At 38.0% G+C, this 24,332-nt stretch overlaps 2 protein-coding genes across 6 annotated transcripts in view; both read left to right on the top strand.

The window, feature by feature from the left end:
* Nucleotides 1-307: 307 nt before the first annotated feature.
* Nucleotides 308-20,365, top strand: LOC140942560 (E3 ubiquitin-protein ligase pellino homolog 1-like). Of its 3 annotated transcripts, none has more exons than XM_073391481.1 (11): nucleotides 309-455; nucleotides 6,001-6,119; nucleotides 7,263-7,395; nucleotides 11,148-11,246; nucleotides 11,910-12,110; nucleotides 13,840-14,022; nucleotides 14,683-14,781; nucleotides 15,743-15,844; nucleotides 16,919-17,053; nucleotides 17,460-17,575; nucleotides 18,261-20,365. In XM_073391481.1, exons 1-11 carry the CDS (start codon nucleotides 420-422, stop codon nucleotides 18,382-18,384), a joined length of 1,347 nt encoding a protein of 448 aa, XP_073247582.1. In that variant the 5' UTR covers nucleotides 309-419; the 3' UTR covers nucleotides 18,385-20,365. The 3 variants fall into 3 exon arrangements, 2 of the variants coding, with proteins under 2 accessions (XP_073247582.1, XP_073247580.1); XM_073391479.1 differs by having other exon boundaries at nucleotides 16,916-17,053; XR_012166551.1 differs by lacking the exon at nucleotides 18,261-20,365 and having other exon boundaries at nucleotides 308-455; nucleotides 15,743-15,861; nucleotides 16,916-17,053.
* A 2,006-nt stretch (nucleotides 20,366-22,371) lies between these two features.
* The window catches only part of LOC140943027 (uncharacterized), a 7,101-nt gene continuing 5,140 nt past the window's right edge, over nucleotides 22,372-24,332 (top strand). Inside the window, exons 1-2 of one of the 3 annotated variants that reach the window (XM_073392060.1) lie at nucleotides 22,372-22,643; nucleotides 23,819-24,332. The exon at nucleotides 23,819-24,332 is cut by the window's right edge and continues 539 nt beyond it. In XM_073392060.1, coding sequence (XP_073248161.1) covers nucleotides 23,831-24,332 — 502 coding nt within the window. In that variant the 5' untranslated portion in view covers nucleotides 22,372-22,643; nucleotides 23,819-23,830. The remainder of the gene's footprint in view (nucleotides 22,644-23,818) is intronic. The other 2 variants (XM_073392059.1, XM_073392058.1) reach the window with 2 other exon arrangements.

The following is a 24,332-nucleotide window of genomic DNA, read 5'->3' as shown; positions in this document are numbered from 1 at the left end:
GTTTCAATAATGGCGCGTGTTCCGCGTCACCTTGACTTGTCATAACGCGCGGTGCGAATCGGAGGTCATTTCCTGTTTCTTTCTACGAAATTTGCACAGGATTTCAGCGGGAGAGAAAACTACTTTGTAGGGTGGAGTGAGGAGACTAAATGAAACCCGAAGTCCTCTAGCTTAACAAAAATTTTTACTCTAGCAGTCTCAATGCAATTGCTATCTGGAGTATTTTCACAACACTTGATCAGTTAACTTTATGGTTTTTCCATAATTTAACTATTCAAAACACATGTAAAAGTATGGTTTTCATCACCTCCCCGTTGGGCCAAGGTGAAAGGCACACAAGGCCTGCCCAGACATGACCAGCCCTCGAGTATTCCCTCCTCGCCAACTCGTGCCCGTCTTTTCATGGGTCTTTCATAGGGATGACAGAAGCTTTAGTTCATCATGATCAGGATGAGGTAAGAACCCAAGTTCTTAACGCCATCTTCGCGAATCTGTGTTGTACGTATATAGGCACCAAAAAGCCTACGTATGTATCCGTACCGTTAGTATTTCGCTCCTGTCGACTACAACATTTCGCTTTCAGCTTACTTCATCATTCCTTCTTTATAGAGTACAAAGTTTTTCCCCCATTTTTCAAATATCTTATTAGACTGAGGTTGTGTGATGATATTTTTTTGTCTTTCTACCATTATCCGGTCGGTTTTCTTCTTGTTGTAAGGAAGAAAGTACTAGAGGAAATAGGTTTTGTATTGTGTCGCCCGGCAGGCAGCCGAAAATGCTATAACGCGTTTCGTGCTTCACATGATTAAAATTAAGCTTGCAGCTTACCACAATCCCATCGCACAGAAGCAATTCTCTCTGGTTTGCATGAATAGTGGTATGCCTAGCACCAGAGAAAATTTCATCGAAAACATTTAAGTTAAAGCGAAGCCAAAAATTTTTGACAAGTTAAATTGTATGCTAAATTCCGAGAAGGGAACGAAAAAATGAGTTAAAGTTTACTGAATCTTAATTTCCCTTGGGTACCGTTGCAATTAGTCATAATTAAACAGCAATGTTGCAATTAGCATTTTTCTTCATTTTTATTGCATCGCGTCCAGTCATAATGACAAATTTGAACAAAGATGTAAGCTTATATAAAGTTACACTTTTGACAAAATTCTTCATTTAGTTTACCAACCAGTTAAGCTCATTTTGTGAGATTTAGCCCTTTAAGCAAAGCATGTCCACAGACTACAGATTTCATGCATACAGGATAAATTTTGAGAGAAGGTTATAAATGTTGCATTTCCAAAATCATAACAGCCAATCAACTGCCATACAGACATTCCTCTAATTGTTCTTAGTCTCTTTTTACAGGCATGCTAGAACAGATACTCGTAACATATTGCCTTTGCATTAGACAAAAAAAAGTCCAAGAAAAATAGCTTATTTATATTGGTTTTCATCATTCGCACTCCCCTCGTGTTTCTTAATACTAACCACACCTTTCAGCCTTTTAATTGGCTAATATTGATGGATATTTACATTTTTCACAGCGTGATGAATTATTGCGTTCACAAGGCCGTTATTAAATATTATCCCCTACAGACTGTAGTTTTTATAGGTGATTAAATCAACAGGCATTTTGTGATCCTCGTATGATATTTTGATATATGAAACTTGATGTGTAGTACACGATTTAGACTTGTTGGCTGTTTGTTAGCCACCATGTGTTTCTTAATGCCGACCACACCTTAAAGCTTTCTAATTGGCTAATATTATTTTCTATATTTACATGTGATGAATTAATCCGCTTCTTAGGTGGCTGTTGAATATTTGCCCTCGCTGATTTTGTTCGTTATACATGATTTGCCTTTCCTTCGATACTGTAAAAACATTCAATGTAACCCAGCGAACTTTGTTTACGATTGCCTGCTTGATTCTGAATAGAGACCCTGGCTGATGTAAATGGATGTTTACGCCATTTACTCAAAAAACGCGTAATCAAGCTGCTCAATTTTTGTGTTAAGTATTACTGCTTGTTTATTGCATATCTATTTACCCTTTTCGTTGACGCTTTCTGTTCTTTTATGTGTGAGTATTTGGTCTTAAAAACTCTGTGGCTGAGTATTTTTCAAATTGTAGGTGTGCTAAATTAACCTACCCACTTTCCAAAGTAAAAGTTTAGAGGTTTTTTTTAATTTTTTCGCAACATGTTATTTTTTGATTTTCTATTAAACTGTGTTTTTGAGCCTTAATTCTTATGTAAACATCGTGGATTACAAATAAGAATTAATAGATTCTTTTAATAATGGAAGATATATCTGAAATACAGGAAAAGAAACAAATATCCCTTGAAAACAACCATGGCAATATTTAGACGTTAATATTGTTGAATAACCCCTGAGATGAAGTCGAGGTGCGTGATTCTTCGACAATATTAACTGAGCCAGAGGTGAATATTATTCTTTAAGACAGTATACCCCGCACTTGGTGATTGTTGTGACATATGATGCAATCCTCAACCAATAAAGTGTGTGTGTCTCTATAATCCAGCTGAGTATTATTGTGGTACTATATTTCATTTAATAAGGCTTTGAATACTGATCTCTGTTATAATGTATTTCATAATGTGATTCAATGTACATTGTATTTTTGAGAAATAAAAGGTGGATTTTTAAAAAAATGAAACCATGGTGGTGAAATTGTCTTTTAGTGAACTAACTAATGGCAGTTTGGTTTAATTTTTTGACCAAATAATAGTCCACTTAAGCGATTATTCTTTTCAAATATAAAACCTCTTTGCAATGCTGCAATGCTTAATTAAACAATTGGGTCGCTATAATCCTTTCGTTTTCAGTTCTTGAAAAGAGGTGTCTGTTTTTATGAAAATGTTGTTTTTAGTTTTAACAAACTGTAAAGTGAGAAGTGGTTATGCTGAGGTCCTCTGAGGAGGTAACCTATGTCACTAGTCTGAATTTCAACACCGGTCATTTCATGTATTAAGGAAACGGCCATAGTCACTGTTGGAATTTAACTTTTGTCTTTCTTAAGACTGTAGTTGTCGCTGTCGCAGTGCCAAACCATTTTCATGTCATCTGTCACCATTTCATCCTTCTTACATTGCTTTTTTAAGCCCATGTCGCTTGTCTGTATTTCTCTATGCTGTATTTGTTCCACTTCTTAAAGGTACAATTTATGGAAAGTTTTAGCTTTGTTGCAAGGACGTTGATGAGTTCCTTTGAAAAACTTGAGTGGTATTTATAAAATTGCCTTTAACTAAGTCTGTGGGTTTGATGCTCTTTGTTGTAAATTTTTATTGCGGTCTTACATTATTTTCTTGCGGGAGTGATTTGTTTTTCTAATAATGGACCCAGCGTACTGTGTCTAACACATAACAAAAGTGAAGTAAAGATTGACGTGCAATGAAATTATTTCTAGCACGTTCAGTTGCACATCCAGGGTTTAATTACTTTGAAGCTTTGCAGAAATTTGTAATTACTAAGATTATAAAGAGGCAGATGAATGGAAAGTGTTTTTAGTAGGGCAATTTTCCTTTCTTTTCTCTTTAAGTTTTTCTTTCCAAAATTAAATGTTGTCAAAATTTTTATTACAGTGTGTATTATACGTGAGTGTGCATTAAAGAAGCGGATGAATGGAAAGTGTTTTTAGTATAGCAATTTTCCTTTCTTTTCTCTTTAGTTTTTCTTTCCCAAATTTAATTTAGTCAAAATTTTATTACAGTGTGTATTATACATGGGTGTGCATTATATATTGGTAAAACGGTAACCAAAACTGCCGTGAACAAAGACATAATTTTTTACCATTAATTTTGAAGATGCATGAATATGCAGAGACACAAGGCATCTAAAAGACATCTATATATATGTTATGAACATGTAATAAAATTTTATTCATTAATAAGCTTTGCAAATGAACCATGTAAACAAAAAAATTGTAGTCACAAGCATGTTGCAATGTTATTATTATTTAATTTTTTTCTTTAATCGGGTGTCCTTAATCCCTCTTCATCAAGCAGCTGCGTAAAGCTAATTCATAGTGGGTGGCAATTGAATAACTAATAATGCTCATAAATGTCGCTCTTGGAAAAAAAATCATAGATCAGATAAAATAAATAAAAGTCTGCAGGCTTCTCAGAAAAAGGGACAATCCTTGTCACACCTAATCTCAAACTGTAAGAGATGTCTCTGTTATGTTGTGTATGAGTGAACTTTTTTCAACAATGTCTAATTACATATTTCCTGTTTGGCTTGGGTGTTGTAACATTTTTTGCATTTTATTATGATTGGTGGCATGAAACCATGTGTTAAATTCTTATCTAGCCTGGTATGAAATCTTTAAAACCAATCAATTAACCTCTGATAAACAATTTGAAAATGAGAAAACTGTGGCTGGACTCTATTTTGAAAAGATTGAACTTCTATTCACAATTTTAGGCCTCTATGGTTTTAAGACTTAGATTGCCATTATTTATTTTGTCTTTGAAAAATTTCTGGAATGATTTTGTTTAAACAATCTACCTCTTTAGAGGTAATCTGATAATATTTAAGTTTAGAAGGTCAGGTGAAGACAAGCAAAGAAAGCTCATTGTTAGCTAATAAGGTTACCACCATCTTTGATATAGCTTCTCAAAGATTAGAAAATGGTAATTGATCTCGATAGGAAATATAACTGTTGAAAGAAGCTAAGAGGACTCTTGATTAACCACCTCTAGTGGTGGCCAAAGCCAAATTTCAATTTAAGTTATTATCGTAAAGTACCATGCAGAAAGTATAATTTGCCATGTAAGAGTAGTGCCAAAGAGCTTTCATTTGAATGGTCACATCGTACCCACACAAAATGAGCTCATTGTACATTTTCTATTTCTTGAAAGTGTTGTTGGAGACTTGTTTGATGTATTGGGCATCATTATGTGGATCACTGACTTTCTTTCTTCATTGTCTTTTTAACAAACAACCCTATTTTTAACTTGTTTCACCATTCAGCCCTCAACAGATTAGTGGAAGCTTAAACTAAGTAAAATTTTAATGAGTAACAAAATCAGTATTGGCTGGTGAATTATTTGCGTTCCCAAAAATACATTTGCGTCTAGTTGATTGATTCTGGTGAAAGACAGTACTGCATAATTGTTATTTTCGTTAACTCAAGCATGTTGAATTTGCATCATGTACATGTATCCCATTAATCTATAATTACCACTAGTTTTCAATTACAGAACACACTGAAAGCTAAAAGTGAACTGTTTAGAGGGGTTATCACAAATAAACCATAATAATGATTGTTATTATTGTTTGTAATCCACTTAGTATTTGTGTATAAATGACTTTCATTAAGGGAACAGACTGCATATTAGAAATCAGAATTCAGGGTCCAAATTATAGCCTCACTCAAGATAACTAGTGTTGATGGGTTATTTTACTGACATCAGTAAAAAGTTCACAGGTGAAATATGCAACTTTTGATTGCTGTTGGTTTCTTTGTTTTTAGTTGCTATGGGCCTCATTTGGGAAACTTTCTTGACCTTCCAGGGAAATTCCCTTTTAGATCCAGCACACAAACATGAATTTTTGAGAATTCAGAGAACCACGCTCTAGGGACTCAAGACGTTTTGTTTGTCTCATTAGAATAAAATTTTTTTTGTTTATTACCGAGCGTATTATTCTTGGTTTAAACAATGCAACCCTCCAAGTTGTGACCATTTTGGTCACCATGGCTCCTAAAATTTTGGAGCTGACGACTTGATTTGTAAAAAAGTCTCCCTAAACCAAAAGAGTTGGTTGCCAAATGGCGACAGGGCAAAAACTGTAATGTGGAGGGTTGTCAAATTATATTTTCAGCCTCTGTTTTAAACTTATTATCACATCTTACCATACCCAAAAACAAAGAAAGTTAAAAGTGACTCTGAAGGATTAATATTGAACTAGTAAACCATATCAGATACCACAAATGCTCAGTACGCCTGAATTCTTTTTTTTTTTAATTTTCAAATAATTTCAGGATGGGAATAATGGGCAACCAAAGCTGAAACGACTCAAAGCATTATCTGATGATGTAGGTATGACATCCAGTGAAAATGATGAGCAAGACATAGTTTATGGTGAACTTGTAGTTCTGGGGTAAGTCTACAGAGTTTGCATGTAAGTAAGATATCTACGCCCCATGATGTCCAGACTGGAATGCTTGCAATAATTATTATCACTATTCAGAGTATCCCACTGAAAGGGCGGAGTGATGATACATGTACATTAATCCCAACTGATGGATACAAGTGCTACCTAGCTGCTGTTCATATTTTGAAGGAGTTTGGTTATGGAGTTGGATTTTGCATGAAGTTACTGCCCTTATTAAAAAAAAGTATCTGTGTTTTATGGTGGTGTCAGTATAAAAATAAAGAGGTTTATAATCAAGATGCTCAGAGCATTCTGCTCATTATTTACATTAAATAAATAAATAAATAAATAAATAGGAATGACTTTCATTAACTGGGGACAGACTGCATTATTGGAACTAAAATTCCATTTTTTAAATTGATGATTGAAATCTTTCAACAGTACCCCTTTCAAATCAACAAATCTTGATTATTATTACTCACGTAAGCCAAAAGTTAACAGAATGAAATTAAAAAAACCAATAAAAGCTAATTGTTCCAATCAGCTAGACTTTGTGGAGAATTTTCATAAACAGCCCACTTGCTTGTAAGAATCCTTCTTTGAAGAGCCTCTACTTACCTCTAAAGATACCTGAAATGGATATAAGTTGGGTGAGGACAACTCAGGTCAGATGCTTGGAGCCACCGACAGTGACCTAATATTTGTGCATGTGTATATTTGCCTGATGTCAATAGTAGACCAATCAATTTTCCCTATTTGGAATAATGCTACCATTGGAATGTCCAAAATTTTGATTCTCACAAGGCAATTCATTCCCAATAATTAATGGGAGTCATTCATCAAGAATAGACAGTTTGCATCATTGATGACGTCTTTTTACTACTAAGACCAGAAGTCATTTCGTTTTTTCTTTAATATTAAATTAAATAATCCCAGCAAGGTTTAAATAACAAAAGGCTTAATTTGCACTGGAAGAATGCAAAACCCTGAAGAATAATTCTGGTAGTACTAGTAAAATGATGTCATCATGCAAGTGGCCTATGATTAATAAGTGGAACACACTTAGTACTTTGGCCCTAGCTGTCCTGTGAAGTTACAGAGGGTGTGTTAGTGTTTGTGTTAATGTGTGAATGTGTAATTCTTGGCCAGTTACAACGGTTCTCTTGATGATGGAGAACTCGAGCGCCGTCACCGAAGCTCGTATATTTTGTGCCAGAAAGGATCTCCCTCAGGAGTGCAACCCTACAAACTACACCTGGCTTCGTCCAATACGGGAATGCAGGTGTGTGCAGATTATACATTTAATCACATGTGTGGCATGTGCAAATTTCACAAAATGCAAATTATAAGTGAAGGCTTTTTATGGGCTGAGTGGCTCTTCTTGCAAGTGATTTTTAGCCAGGGTCAAACCTATAGAATGAAGTGACCAGAAGTTTTGCGACAAGCCAGGTTGAGTGGGATGGCACTAGTCCTCTTCACCAACGGTAATATAACATGAGATAATAATATTGCATCACATGAAAAAAAGACCTTGTGAATGTTATACGAGCCTTACATACCATCATAAAATTCCATATTATCTTCAACTTGTGATCAGAAAATAATGACCCAGGGCTCGAAATTGCGGCCGATACGGTTGCCAATGTGACTAACATTTTCCCCTTGGTGACTAAAAATTCTGGTTTAGTCGCCAAAGTGGCGACTAGATTTCTCTATGATTTAGATTTAAATTTAAAGAGTAAAGTCAAAACGAACATTTCATCTTATCGTGCTTTGCTTTCATCATAAAATGTGCCAAATTGCATAAACAAAGCCAGCTTACCTCCAAATTTATACCGACTCCTATCCATGATATTTGCAAATCTGATGGATCGTGCCATACTATCAGGCTGCATCATTTACGTGATGCAAACTGGCGACTAAAAATTTGCATCTTGCGACTATATTTCTCCAGTTGGTCGCCAAAAGTTGACCTAAGGATTTTTTTGATTTCGAGCCCTGTGACCTCTTGATTGGTTTTCATACCCACAGTAATCTATTCTCAGTGGACGCTCGCTTAACAAAGGCCTGGGACTCAAGAGATGAGTTACAGGACATGTGAGTCTGCAGGCGAGAAGGCGATAGGACTAGAACAAGATAAGAGAAAAAATAGGGGGAAGGGAGGATTAGACAAACGAATCCCAAAGCAAAACGGGTGTAGACCCCCTCCTCACCCCCACAAGGGGCTTTAACGGCACATGAATCCAATCCTTCTGCCCTTGCAGCCCAACTGGACAAATTTGCTTACACACGTGTTTATTTATATCAAGAAAGCCAATCTGGTGGGAGAAACGCACACACATGCCTGAAAATAGATCTCTCACTACTAATGTCACGCGAGCGAGCACTGGGAATAGTGAAAACTATTGATTAAAAGACGGACGTTCAGAACATAATTATTCAAAACCTTTGTCAATAACCAAGTGTTGAGTCTGAATAGATGAATAAATAAAAACAGATTGAAGTGCACTTAAGCAGTGATATTTCAGTTCTATAAAATCTTTGCCAATTTGAAATGAGCCCTACTCCAGTTTTTTGTTTCCTTGTTGCACCTGTTGCTCAATGTAGTTCTCCAGTGTATTAACCCTCAAAGCCCCAATATTGACATACAAATTCCGCAGACTGATCTCCTTACATTTCCTTAAAGAATTAGTTGAGAGAATTTGATAGAAGATCGTTCTAGTGATTCTGATAACTGTGTACTGATATTGTGAAGAGAAAATAGATGTTGGTTACTCTTGAGTGACCAACCTCAATTTTCTCCTAATATTATCAATGCATTATCAAGACAAATGGTTGTGAGAATTAAAAGCTAAGGGAAAAATGCTTTGATCTTTTATCAAATTCTCTCATCAAATTCTTAAAGGAAATGTACATGTATGGACATTAGTCTGAACAACTTGAGTTGGATATTTGGGCTGAGAGGGTAAAGGGTTAAAAAAAAAAAAACAGAAAAAAGTGGTGGAGACATTGATCTTTGGTGAACAATAAATAGCTCGGGCTCATTAAAATGTAATATAATAATTATTATTGTTGCACTTGACTAGCATATCAACAGTCTGGCAGAAAGAGTAAAAATCTCACTTCATTCTATACTGGTCATAATATTCAATTGCAAGATAATCCACTTAGAACTTAAAAGAATTCACCTTGGCTTTGAAAAACACTTCTGTCAATAATTATTTTTATACCCTGAGGGATGCCATGGGTTGCTTATTTCTATTTGGCTGTTATTATTGTTTGGTGACTCAGCTTCAATGTAACAGCCTTGAAAAAAACTAGGTTAAACTAAATGATATGGTCAATAAAAACAAAGTTAACACATGATTAGACTTAATTTCTAATCTGTCTGTTTTGCTAATTTTAATACCGTGTTGCACAGTTCAATAATAATCTGTTTCAAACGTTATTGGTTAGTAATGAATAAAATCAATATTTAGTACTGATTGTTTAATATGTTATGCTTATACATATATTGTTACAAGCTTGTCCCCTGAGATATCATATCAATTGCAAATATTATTGTTAATTAGAAATATTGTTTGTTCCTTCAATATTATACATTTTTACAGTCGCTGAAATAACTATTATTTATTGTATCACTGAATAATATTGAATTGCTGGAAGCATATAAACTTCATGAAATGTTATGTCACATTTTTGCACATTGTATATTGGGCAGAGCAATGTTACTTACTTACAAGGCGCTATTTGTGCCACTTTTCCTCTACAACGATAGTATGTTAATTTTTTCAATCAAGGCTGTCAAAAAGTTTTCAAGTAGCGGGCTGATAATGAATAGTAGGCGGTTTTGGAACTCGCACCAAAGGCACAAGTTCTTCAGGACTGAGGCGTCTAGGCACATTTTGAAATTTAGAGTCTTGGAAATGGCATTTCCAGGGTTTTCAAGAGGTATTTTCCATCTCGGATGCTATGTTGTTTAGTCAGAATACTTGCAACACTGGGAACAATGCCATCGAAATGTCGCAGGTATTCCACGACATTGCACGGTTCGAACGTTTCACAGATCTGAACTTGTTTAAATATGCATTCAATGTGATTCAAAACTGGAACATGGATGCTCTACAATTTTATATGATGGTGCTTATTTTTTGGTAGCAGTTATGGTAGAAGGAGATGAAAGTAGCTGGCTAACTAGCCAGCGGTTTTGGCCGGCTACCGGTCCTTATTGACAGCCCTGTGAACCAAACTGTAAATTATGTGTTAACTGAAGGAAAAAAAGTGCAGTGAGATCAAAATGTCAACAATCCTTGCCAAAAATATCCAGACATGTACGTATAAATGTTTATTTACAGACCAGCAAGCTTTAAGGTCTTTTATTCAGATGGACTCCCTCCCTTAAATTCTAACTTTCTCACCGAAAAAAGTGTCCAGTCTTTAGGATGTGTGTGTGGATTCAGTACATGAAGTTAACAATTTTCCATGCTCTATTGAATGGGTCATGAATGGACTCCATTCACACTTGATATTACCAGATCAATATTTCACCGCATAGACTGTCTAGACATCAAATCTTGATATGAGCCACATAATTTAGTAGGTATGTGAGTCATTACAAAATGTCAAGGTCATCTTTGTACAATTTCAGAGTGCAAAGAAAGTAGTGTCTGATAGCCTGGGGCTAGTAGATTTTGCTTTTGGGCTAGTGAATTCTGTTCTTAATTTGCCCGATGGGCAAGTGATGTTTTTTGAAGAATTCAAATCGAAGAAGAACTGTGAAATCAATTCTGCTCGTCAAAATCTTTTGGGGCTAGTTGAAATGACATTTGGGCTAGTAAATGCTAGCATCAGCTTGCCCGAATGGCAAGCTGTAAAAATGATTTTCTTTGCACCCTGAATTTCCAAAAATGAAAGGAAACAGTATTTCTCATGCATGTACTGCAACATTTTCTTTTCTTTTCACTTTCTTAGGAATAGAATCATTAGAATCATAGAGTTATGTTCTATAATACTAATAAACGGTTGATCAAACAGATTGTTAATTCGCAAGCCCATAGCGTGTCGTACACTTTATCTCGTGGAAATGCTGTCGTAGTTGAGTACAGAAGAGACCCTGCAACTGACATGTTTCAGGTATGAATAATTTATAAATTTGTTTCTATCAACACTCTACCTTTATTCTTTTTAAATGTTTTTGAGGGGTCTCATGGCCACCCTCAGGGCTGTCACTAAGGGTCAGACCAAGGGATTTTCCCCAACTACCAGGAGCTTAACCCCTGACTACTTTCATAGGAAGCAGAAGGAAAATAGACTCAAAAGAACTTCCTTGCTGTTCATTTCCGTTTCTGCTAATTGCATATACCCGGCAACTTGAAATCTTAGTAACAGCCCTGTACCCCACTCATCTGCCAGTCTTTTTATTACTTTATTTCTACACTACACACATCCTGAATATTTCACAAGTTGTGGTGTCTTACTGAGCAGAGTTTTGTTGTTGATCTTTAACTCTTTAAACCCCAATGATTTATGTTTTCCATACTGTTCTCCAGAACGTTACCAATAATACTGATTAGGAGATAAGGAGAATTTGACTAGTACATCCACTCAAATTGGTATTTGGAAATTTTTAGGAGAGGAGAAAAACAGAGACTTCATTAACTTCATTGCAGCAAATTTTGCCTGCCTAACTCACAATATTAGAACATGCCAGTCCAGCAGGTTTCTTCACCAACCCCAGGCTATCACCTTTGTTGCACCTTTTGAAAGCTGAACTGGTCGTTTTCTTTTTCCAAACAGATTGGTCGTTCAGCAGATTCTAAAATTGACTTTGTCGTAATGGACACTGTTCCTGGAAACAAGCGTTCAGAAGTCAACCAGGAAACACAAAAGAGTACAATCTCTAGATATTCCTGCCGCATCGTGGTTGACAGAGAAGCACCTCACACAGCCAGGGTGTATGCAGCTGGGTTTGACAAATCTAGTAATATCTTCTTAGGGGTATGTATTTAACCCCAGGGGATTGGGGTACTGCCATGTATGGGCTATATAGGCATGTGCTGCTGTAAAGGGTATGGTTTTCAAGCAGTTTACTCTGGGGCAGGGTATATAAATCAAAGAGTTTGGGTCTAGAATAGGGTATCATTTTCCAGGAACCGATCAATCAATTGGTTGAAGATTTTAGTCTAGAGTAGGGAAACCAAGAATTGCCATTGAAAAATATTTAAAAAATCAAATCGACAAGTTTAGATTTACCCAACTCAGCCTAAAAGCTACTCTAGGATAGGGGGATTTGGGGAGTCTAGTCTAGTGTAGGGTGGCAAAATTCAGCTAAACTAGCTCTGGTATTGGCTAAGGGTTCCAGGGTCTCAGCGGCACATCCCCTCCCAAACATCCTAAAGTGCCCCTCCCGGGCATGGAACGAGCAATTTGCTTATACTTATATTACAGAATTAGTCCAACCATACCCTGCAAGCAGAGGTTTCTCACTTGCATGTCTTCTAGCATTTGTGAAGTCATTTGCATTGCTTGTCTGTTGCGTAGTTGGTTTGTTTTGTACGCCAGACAAAACAAACCAACTACCCAACAGACAAGCAATGCAAATGACTTCATATACACTAAAGGCCATGCAAGAGGGAAACTTCTGCTCGCAGGGTAGTCCAACCAGCAATTATCTTGTCACATGTAACAGCACTAAAAGAAAGGCCATTATCTTATCATAGTGAGATTTTGCCACTGTAGTGGAACATGTGCATTTTGGAGTATTTTGTCTTTAATCAGTCATCAGTGACCAGTTACTATTTATCAGATGTCACTTTGCTGCAGTTGTATTTTGTATTATTTCCTTTATGGTTGTCCCCTTATTCCCAATCTGTAAAAAACAATGCTAGAGGTATAAAGGAAGTACTGTTGTTTGTGAGAGACAGAACAAAGAAAACACTAGTCAGACTTCGTTCTAGACCATGTCCATAGGGTTCACAGTCACTCATGTTATATGACTTAAGGCAATACTGGGATAACACATAAGCACGCAGAAAATAGACTCCCATAACTACACATGGATTGTATCTACTAATCGCTTGCTGGATGGAAAATTTCTGCAAACTTGCATATTTCTCTTGCTCCACCGTCTCTGTGAAAATAAAATATAAATGATGGACTACTTGTAGTCTTCTGAATGCGGTCAATTAATTATCAATTGGCTGCATTCAGAAGACTACAAGTAGTCTGTCATTTTCCTCAGGGATTGCAGAGCGCATTAATTTTGCATGCACATGAGGAAATCATCCCCCCAAACCCCCCCCCCCCCCCCCCCCCCCGCGAGGAAGATGATACATAGAGGAGAAAAGAGAGAAAACAAGGGACTAAAGACTATGCCAAGCTTGTACCCTGGGTGCAAGAGGATTTTCATGGGTGATTTCCGGTTTTGGTCAAGTTTTCATAGTGATCTGTGTGAAAAGCTTTGTTTCGTTGCTTCGCCTCTTGTACCTGGGGCAAACTCCGAAACATCCCACCGGATGTGAGAAAAAAACCTCTTGTACCCAGGCAAAGACATTTGACTCTTCTCTCTTCCCTCCTTTTATGTCGCCTTCCTCGCAGATGGTAATTTTCACGTACACAGGAATATTACACTTGCTCTGCTATCCCTGGCTGCCTACACATTCAGTTCCACTCTGATTGTACCTATCCTTCACCAGTAACTCGCTAATCTTGGGTATAACTCTAATAGGAAAAAGCTCCAAAATGGCAAAATGAAGAGAATATGATGGATGGCCTTACAACCAATGGAGTTCTTCTAATGAATCCCAAGGGAGGTGACACATGTCGACCAACAATATGGCGGGAAATATCTGTGTGTGGAAATGTGTATGGACTCCGCAAGACAAGGTCAACAACTGAAAAAGGAAAAACCGTAAGTTGAGCAAGAATAAATCTTTCACCTTATTCCAATGGTAATTCCCATTAACTTCCTTTGGTAAAAAGCATTTTCGTTCATGTACTCATGTCACAAAAAAGAAGCAAGGAAAATCACTTCTATGAAGAGACTTAGAAGTTCTATACTAACTACATGTAGTTACTGGTGACAGTGGCAGCAGCAGCAGGGTCTTTGAATTCTGATAATTTACTCCTGATATGGCGGGCCAGAAAAATGAAATTTCTTGTTGTAAAATCCAAAGAAATAAAGACCACTATACTTAAGTTCTACCAAAGAGGTTTCATTTGAATGGTATCTTACAACAACAACAACAGTTTATTCAATTGTCAAATGAGCTAGGTGTAGGTTAGCCTGCGAGCAAGCTCTCCTATTTGGGCAAGCGAAGCGTGCCTCGCGAGACTCGTTTCACTCGCCCAAATAGGAGAGCTTGCTCGCAGGCTAGGTGTATGTTACCCACAATTAGCGGAGCTATTCTATAGGAGGGCAACAATACAATAATTGTCTTCTATAAAGTCGGCACTCTCACCTTATAACCTGGTTGAGGAGTGAAAGAATTTAATGGGCGTGCTGTGTGTCGAAAGGAGTGAGAAAAACAGTTTGACTGTTTTGATTTTACCATACTCGTCGTTTTCTCAGGTTGAAGATGAGTCCAATGTTTTACTTGATGGATCGTTAATTGATCTTTGTGGCGCGGTTTTGTTGTGGCGGTCAACTGATGGTCGGAAGGAAATGGCAGTATGTCTAAGTTTTTTATACTTTCAAGGTTGTAGGAGAGTCCTTACTGATTAAATCACCATTAATACTAAACAAAGAAAGTCATTACAGTAAATAAAGTTAACATTATGTAGTCTTAATTTAACAATACAGTCATGTTAGTTGATAATTTTATGTCATGGTGGACCTTAGAATATTAGTTATATTCTTAGAATTGTTTCTTTTACCTATTGTTTGGATTTGTGCGATAGAAATGTTCTTTGAACTTGACAGCGTATCATAATTACAGTCATGTAAGCAAAAAAAACACAAGCAAAGTCTAGGAAGAAGCCTTACCATAACTTGAGAGCGATATGTATACAGCTAATTGGAGAAAGGTTGTCGGAAAAAGGAAAACGCGACCATCCTGAAAGGTATTGGAGGTGGTTTTGAGTTCACTGTTCTTCAAAGAAATTTGGAAGAATGGCACGAAAGCCCATAGACGTATTTTTGCGGATGCTAAAAGAAAGCAACAACAGAAGATTCGACAGCTACAGTGTCAGGAACAGCGTATTGATCATATCCCATTTTACTTTTCGGGATTGTCGTGTGCACATTTTTCCGCCAACCTTTCACGAAGTACCGTAAAATTCCGAAAATAAGCCCCTCCATGTATAAGCCCCTCCAAACATAAGCCTCCCAAACTCGTAACGCGAAAAATGCTCCGTTAAATCGCCCCTCCGAATATAAGCCCCCGGGGGGCTTGTACTTGGAAATTGCCCTCAAATGCAAAGTAAAACAAAACAAAAACGGTAAATTTCCTTCCAACTATGAGGCTAACCCAATCGATTTTGAAACGCAAATTTCCCTCCATAGATAAGCCCCTCCAAAAATAAGCCCCTCAAAAAGGGTCTTTGAAATATATAAGCCCCGGGGCTTATTTTCGGAATTTTACGGTAGCTGCAAAAAAACCCGTCCAATTTTACTGCTTTTCAATCTTCAGACCCTAGAAACCATAGATAAAATGAGAGAAAGACTTAATGCTTCTCGGCCCCAGTGCCCTGTTGGACTGACGACACTGAGATTTCCAGGCCAATTTTCTGAGGTAACACTGGCAATCAGGTTACTGAGTATTTTTATTATTGATATTTTTTATGACACCAAAGTCTACTCGTCCTCCTTTGCGATTAGTTAAATTTTGCGTCCAATGTTACGATTAAACTGAATTTCTCTTTAAAACAGAATTGTTTTCTTAAAAAATTCACCACTTGCACATAGTCTCCCATAATGCACCTTGTTTGTCCCCCAAAATTTTGCATAAGCATTGTTTTCAATTTCTCTTGGGACGACTGTAATTCCCAGGAGAAATTAAAGCAGCGAGACTCATAATCTGCATCCCGTTTTTCTTCGTATTTATGACACAAAAAGGGGGTCATTGTGCCAGGCGTTCCTAGCGGAGACCGTGGAAGCTGGGAATAAGAATCGTTGGGTAACCGAAGCCACGCATGTTTTGCGAAGAAAGCTTAGGAAAGATTAAATTTAGAGCTTTTCCGAAACTTGTCGGTCCACGAATTCTATCGCTTGAAAGCGTTGATTACTTTGGAACAAGTGAACACTACTGAGTGGTGGGAAAAAAATAAGAATCTTAATTAGCAAAACTGCGATGGTCGGGTGTTGTAAACTTTTATTGTATGCAAATGGCTCTTGTGATGAGCATGCGGTTTATTTTCGGTTATGATTGAAATACTTTTTTGATCTCTGACAATGTTGTATTTTCTCTGGAATCGAGGCCCTTGAATTTTCGTGTATTTATACACGCGTATAGCCTGCGACCGCAGACGTTTTTCCGGTCGTTGCTAACACGCGTACTAAATCAATTCAGAAACAAATAAAAAGTAAATATCCTGAAGAATACTCGACGTCGCTAAAGTAGGAAGTAAAAAAACCTTTAACTAGTAAATCCTGCTTCGTATAGAATTAATCGCCTCCTCATTTCTCGATCTAATCTCCAAGCAAGCGAGACTGACCGCCTTTGTAAGAGCGTTCTTGTTACTACTAGATAGAGAGAGGCCGATCGATTTATGTAGTTTTTGTTCAGTGAGTCATCAGAACTCCGGTTGTATACCCGTTGTAATTCATGCACTATAACATCTTTGCAATTTCCTTTTTCCAGCAGCAGCAGTCCTCTTCCGGCAGTGTACCTTATGTGTATTTGAAATGTGGTCACGTACACGGCCTGCATTCCTGGAATTCACCCGACACATTCAGTGGGAATTCAACTCAGGACAAGCGAACATGCCCTGTCTGTTTACAGGTTGATTTGCAAAGAAATTGATTTAACAAATAGGATATTATCTGAATAATTCACTAGATCTAAAGCAATAGAATCAGCCTTCTTAACGTCGTCATTCTGAACCTGTCAAGTAAACAGTTCGATTGCGACTCCGACTTTGAATTCGCGTTCGGAAGGTAAAGTGTTTCCCTACTCCTCCCATTCAATTTCCCTTCTGATTCCGTACATATTTGTACCAGAAAATTAAGAGCTTTATTGCAGGTGGTCTCTTCAACTGGCTTAGTAGTTGCTACAACACTATAGTTTGACTTAAACAGTTAAGCGAAGCACAAGGCAGCACTTATTGATAGCTTATAGTTGTAATGCATCTTTACTTCAGTGTACAATAATGAGTGAGCCTTTCTATTTCCATCTTTAACGTTAACAGACCAGCAGTTACGTTCCATTGAGCCTGGGAAGAGAACCAGCTTTCTATAAAGGAGAACCCGCAGCCACTCACGCCTTTGTTCCGTGTGGCCATGTTTGTTCTGAGGAAACTGTGCGGTAAGATATTAAACTATGGTGAACAGATGAAATCTTTTGTCGAAAAACCTCCAATATGCGTACGTAGCGTACGTCGGGGCGTTTCACATTTCCCGTAATTTGTTCTAACCTTCTGCGTCGGTAGATGAGACAAAGTATAATCATTTATATTATAGACCTTGACGTCTTCTTTTTCGCATTCTGTAGAAGTTAGTCTCAGAATGGAAAAAAAGTATGTTTTATTTCTCTTCAACAGGAATTGTTGCGAGTAAATCGCAAAGTGCCAGAAGCCTTGATTCTCGCTACATTGGTTACGCATTACGCATTGGTTACGCAGCCGAGTCTAATGCGTACCCTAAACAACCCTTAATGTATCTGGGTAGCATCCACCCAGGCACTATCACACTGCTAACCAGCGGAGCCTAGCGTAAAGTACTGGGGAGGGGGGCAGGATAGGAAGCAAAAACACTAGACGCACAAACAACGAGCGGAAACCAGAACGTAACTACTTGGCCTCAACAGAGAAGCTATAAAAAAATTCATCGGCTCCTGCGAAGCTATTAGAACGCTTCTGGTAATCTGGCGTGAAAAAGGCTGCTAGCCAACATTGTCTAGAGTTTAACTTAGCCTAAATTTGATCGAGCCACATTTCAATATGTTGGTTCTGTTCTTGCTATTTGCCGATCAGCATTTTGCTTTGTTTTAGGTTCTGGCAACAGGTGCCCATTCCCCACGGTTGCGACGCGTTCCAGGCCATTTGTCCTTTCTGTGCAGTTCCGCTTGAAGGAGAAGACGGTTTTGTCAAGCTCATATTCTCCTCAGATGAATAACCATGTAAACATTATATAAAGAAGTTGTACAATTTTATCGAAAATATATGGCTGTAGTATTTGATTTGTAAAAATTATCCCTCCAAGCCATTTAATTTATTTCTCAAAGGTTGTAGTTTTCTTATCATTTCTGTCCAGCTGTTATTTCTTCAGTGAATTATCCTGCAACGTACGTGATTACTTATTTTCGTATAATTTATCGAACAGTATTTCTTCTTCACGATTCCATATTGTAGAACTATTTGCCTCTTTGTAGCATTGAGAAAAAGAAAGAATTGCATGAATATTCTTGAGGGTTTTATCGCAAAAATGTTTTAAAAAAGTAACCCAAAGTAATCTTCTTTCAGCATGGGAAACCTTGCTTGGTTATTAACCGTTTACCACTTCCCTACCATGTCCAAGATACTTCTCTTTCGACTGAGACGAGATCGCACTTATGTAAAACAAACTTAAAGTAAAGGGCTTAAAGGGTTAGAAACCTTAAAGATCCAGAAGTATTTTATAGTAAATTCAAAGGTAGTTTGATACATTTTTTAAATTATACCTGAACTTGGATTTCTTGGTGTTAGGTTGTTTCGCTACAGAGTGTTCTCCTTACAACATTAACAATGAAAACCGTGATTATTTCTTGTGCCATATTCGAATGAATTATTGTAGCCTCGTCTTCACATCTCAACGTTGAGGTGAGGAATAAATTACGCGTAGATCTTATAGTATATGAATCGTCAATTTAAAAAAGTATCGAGTGGCTTCAGTGTAGCGAAACGACTGGTAACCGATCATCCTCGTTCCCAGGTCAATTCGTGCTATCCGAATAAGCGGAGGAGGCTTGGAACCAAGCGGGAGTTTTCCCAACAAGCTTGACGGGTGACGTCACATCCGAACTTACCGAGGGCGACTGGGACGAGGCTGGTAACTGATAACTTGAGGGTAGATACGACGGTGGATACGCTTTTTTAGGCATTGATTAACGCTTTAGCTCGACTTTCATTGCTTTTGTATGTCGTCAAGAGCTTTAGATTCTCAGACGAGTACGACTACGAGTACGAGATTTTCTCAATACTAAGTAGTGCACGCGCGTGAACCAGCGTCATTTTGGCGGGAAAATGTGGTAGCCGTCGTCATTCTACCACGAGTTTTAACGCGAATGTCGTGGTGGCGAAAACAAGTTATCAAATGTTAGAAGTTTTATCATTTTGCGATGGGGAAAGCGCGAAACCTCCTTCAGTAAAGGTAACAGTGCTAACTTTTCTTGTGAAATATGATAAAACATAGCTTTCCGGGAAGTCTATATTTTGAGAATAGGCGAAAAAAATTCAAGTCAAATCTCGTACTGGTAGCCGTTCTCGTCCTCGAATCTAAAGGTCTCTATTATGGCTCTTGATGTCGTGTGATACTATGCACGACTGTTATTTTCCAGTGTTATTTCTGCATGCGTATATCTTTTAAAATCGCCTTAGTTTATGATATTTATTTAATCTAGAAAATAATATTCATGACTTCGAAGGGCTTTTTCATATCGATGAGCGAAACTTCTGATTTGCTAAAAAGCATGTTAATGAGAAATTTAGCTTTTGGGTGAGGGAACTCAGTTTGAACATATTGATATCTAAAGGGCTAAGAAACGTACTCAATGGGAAAGTCTGCGAGGTATGTTAAAAATATAGACCAGCATTTATTGCTTTGATTATTCATTCTCTGATTACAAGCCAATTGGCCTGATTCTCACAGGATCTAAGTCGCTCGCGGCTCTTCACTCCCTTACGTCTTAGAATCAGGCTACAAGCCAGTCACACTATGCGTTTTCTTCCGTATGCCGTCTAAACTAGCGCCTTACTTTTACTTTGTAACAAAGGTGAAATTATGTCGTTTGTTAATGTGTTTCTATAGAAACCATCGTACTGCTATTTGCAGGTGTTATTGTGACTTTTTTAGCTTTGTCTTTCCTAATTTTTAGCAGCAATAGAACAATTTTGACTCAGCTGTCGAAGGTTGCCTTTCTTGAGTCCCTTATAATTTATTGTTTAGAAAACACTTCTGAACTTACTCCAACCGAAAACAAAGAAAAACGATTCTTTTAGGTAACAGTTCGTTGCAGACAAAAGGACGATAACAAAAATTGCAGACCCCTTCCCTTTCCCCCTATCTCTGTGCTTGTTTCCTCCCTAATGACCCAGCTATGTCCCCCCGTGGGGAGGGTACTCCCTGTAATGGCCTATACGGGAACGCCCCGCCCTAAAGGGGTACTTTTTTCAGGCCTCAGGTATATGAAAGGATAGGGAGTTCACTTGTTGAAGATTATAAAAGGGTAGGGAAATCTGTCATTTTGGTTAGTAGAAAGAGCTAACAGATGCATTTTATGGCCGTGAAAAGGTCGAGAAATACGTTATGGCCTTGTGATTTATTCATATTGTATACCAAGAGTGGATAAAGGTCTTTATCCAAAAGAGCTTTATCCTCTCTTGTTTATACAAATTGCATTCACAGCAGTCAAAAGGGATGCAAAGTTCTAAACTTAGAATGTGAAAGGGGTACCATTTGTCAATAGAAGGTATACGAAAGGGTTACCTTTTCTTTCAAAACTGTCTGGTAGATAAAAGGATGGGGGGTTGGACCTCGGGGCGGGCCCTCTCTTCCGTATAAAACTCTGTTAAGTATAACCCTCCCCCCCGGCTATGTCCTCATCTTAACGCAGACTAGTTTTGCCGCGCTCGCTGACGACATGGAAGTAGCCATACCTCGTGTCCTCTGTAACTTCTTTTTATCATGCCATATCAGCATATCGTGCAATATCAGCACGCTTGTAAACTTACTGGCGCGCGCTCATATCATTTCCTGCTCCATTCTAATAGCTCCTGTTCGTTTGATTTTTACAGGGATTTTCTCTTTCTTTCCTTCTTTCTTTTTCTTCTTTTTTTTCCTTTTGTTTTTGCGAAGATAGCGCTCCACTATTGCAAGAAATTTTGCAATGGTAATGTGCAGGACATTTCTCTTCGTAAGAGATCCATAGCAGCTAATTTTGGCTTGTCACATATTCCTCCACAACGAACGTTCGTGGAAAAGGAACGCGTGACGAAATCCTAATGGCTAATGGAAAGGTCATTTTTTAAACAAAATCTAACCGAAACAGGATTTCATTCCGGCTGGTCAAACCAAACAGAATATTCACATATAAGCGTGGGTTTTTTTAACGGACCAATCACAGCTATTATGCCTTTTAAGTAAACACAGAATCGGAGCCCATGTAGCCTGCGTGGCAGGCGCAAAAAGGGGGAGGGGGGAGGGGTGATCAATCCCCCTCCCCTTTTTCCCTTCCTCCCTATCCCCTATCCCCTACCCGTACCCCTTTCGACGCCTGCTACGCAGGCTAAGCCCATGATCCGGAGCAGGCAACTCCCATGCTACTCCTATGTCGTGGCATTTTCATTTTAGACACATTTTAGACCACTTTTTCCCGCGAAAATGGAATCTCCGCTCCGTCTAGCCCATCTATTAGGGCACTCGAAGTATAAGATATCAAAAAGGACAACTAAGAGATCTTTTCTAAATTTGCCCCAAAATTGTTCTAAAACCAAACTGGTCGATGAAAACGTCGTGACACAAGTGCATGGAAGTTGCTCGCTCCGGGTTTATAAATACTTCTGTGACTTCTGTGTTGTGCTGTCTGTAGATTCAAAATATATAAAATGTCAGCAAGTCCACAGCAACAAAGACCTGGATCAGTACAATAGTTTAACTTGTAGAAAAGTATGAAACGGCAAACTGATCCTTACGGCAAGGCGATGAAGAAGTAAACAAAAGAATAAAACAAAAATATATATATTTTAACAAATTGGATAATTTGTTGAAATATTTATATTTTTTCGATTTATTCTTTTGTTTACTTAGTTTGCCGTTTCATATTTTTGCTTTCTGTAGGTGTGGGAGATCTGGGTACGAGATAAGCGGTTGCATGCGTCGCTGGAGTTAGGAACGTTACTTCCTCATTTCTTCCTCATTTGCCTCGTCACGTCAGGCCACTCCGGCCCCGTTCTATAGCTTGTCATGTTCGACATTTTCTTCATGTAGATAAAGAATTTCTCCCTGCACAGAAAATTTTCTTGAGATCCATCGAGAATTACTGACGGTAACGTTTGGAACTTCAAGAAGCGGGTCTGGAACTTAGCCAACTTTTGCAGCTTTGGTAAGATTAAGGCTTCTGCGCCACGTTTCGTTTCGTTCTTTATCCTTTGATAACACTTTGGATTAAATCATTTAAGGTGAGCATGAGCTAACTTTTAAACAATTCTAGCCATACTGAATTCAAAATTTTGACAAAGATCAAAACACTACTTTATAGCTTGTCGACATGGTAATTTAACATTCATCTTTATTGACGCAGTGTTGATGCGTATTTCTCGTTTTAGAGATCAATGAATCGAAAACATACTGTAGCGATAGATCACCTACGACTGTGGCCTTTTAGCGGATGCTAGGCTAGGTTGACCATTTTTTTGTACAAATCCTTCTGATTTTCTCATGTATACAAAAAAATTGTCACAATTCCTTTGATCGTCAAATGTTGTTGCATGGAAGCTTAACCTTCCGAAATTCCGCTTTCACTGTCTATCCATCACTCAATTAAAATCGCGAGAGTTATGACACGGAAAGCCGTGATTTAACTTGAATTTATCGACCAACTGAAGGCGGAGAAATGAAGGCTGGGAGTCCTCAGTGTATGTAACACGAGTCCACACAGTATACTGTTTTGAGCCTGGCTGTATAGGAAAGTGAATAGTTACAAAAGCAAACTTTTGATTGAACTCAAAGCGCTCAATATTTCCGCGGTTGAGACCCCTTGAGGAGAGCACTTGTTTGGCCTAAACTGAATACAGTCAAATCCTGTTTACACAGACACTAAGAGGGCATGGGTCATAGAAAGTGTCTGTATTTAAGGAAAAATGTTAGGGCTTTCTTACCCCATGGACAAAGTTAACGGTCCATAAGGGGCCGACCATTTAACTCTTGAGCGGGGAGGGTGGGTGATTTCTGGTCATCAAGAATGTTTTTTTCTAGCAATCTGGTGGGCAGGATATTTTTTTCCTTTTTTTCCCATAAGCTTTCTATTACATTTGTGCGGCATGCAATTTTTTCTTCCGACAAGCGCTTGCAAGAGTTAAATGGTCGGCCCCTAATATAATGAGGTGTCCGTATTCAGCGGGAGTCCATAAAGCGGGATTTGACTGTGTGTGAGACTGAATATAATATGATTTATGGACGGTTTTTAGTCTTGAACAGGATGTAAAATTCCACTATTTAACGTCTTAAACAAGGTGACTTTCTTGACTGGATTAATTCAATTTAAGAATGTGTCTGAAGGCTGGCGACTCCTGGAAACAATTTCTTTAATACATGTAATTTTGTTACTGATGAGGAAATGTTGGTTTTCTTTCAGTCTTGCTTTGAGATGTCGCCTAGACGTAAGATTATCCGAAACAGCTTCCTTCATTTGGATGGCACAGCCTACAGCTTTGAAATGACTGACCGCCTTGACCACAACAACCTTGACTTCAGCGAGGATGATGTTTTGACAAAAATATGCGAAACTATTTCAGATGGTTACAAAGATCCATTGCATGAAGGCCAAGATCAAGTGTTAGTGGCTTTTGATAAAGATGGACATAAATTTCCTATTCTTCCTGATAATGTCCTAACTCAGTATCTTGATGAAACATCCAGGAGAAAAGTGTATTCAAACTGGCTCATCTTCAGACAAAATGGCAACCACCTCACTATCACCCACTTTGGTGCTTTTGGGAGCGAGAAAGAGCAAGATTTTATAGATACACAGGAAGAGACAATGCGGGCTCTTGCCATTTATAAGCAACTGTTGGAAGATCTGAAGTCCCCAATCAACAAAATGTCTGAGGAAGACCAAGCACTTATGGAAGAGCACATATTGGCAGAAG

This window comes from Porites lutea, chromosome 7, assembly GCF_958299795.1.
Source record: "Porites lutea chromosome 7, jaPorLute2.1, whole genome shotgun sequence".
NCBI classification, from domain to species: Eukaryota; Metazoa; Cnidaria; class Anthozoa; order Scleractinia; family Poritidae; genus Porites; species Porites lutea.
The sequence above is the reverse complement of the archived record's forward strand: the minus strand, read 5'-3'. Positions and strand labels throughout refer to the sequence as shown.

Excerpts from the sequence above, each read along its gene's own strand:
- LOC140942560 (XM_073391479.1), top strand. The coding sequence starts at position 420 with ATGACAGAAGCTTTAGTTCATCATGATCAGGATGAG. Across the intron at positions 6,120-7,262 it reads GGTGAACTTGTAGTTCTGGG|TTACAACGGTTCTCTTGATG; the intron begins GTAAGTCTACAG and ends ATTCTTGGCCAG. Across the intron at positions 17,576-18,260 it reads TGTTCTGAGGAAACTGTGCG|GTTCTGGCAACAGGTGCCCA; the intron begins GTAAGATATTAA and ends GCTTTGTTTTAG.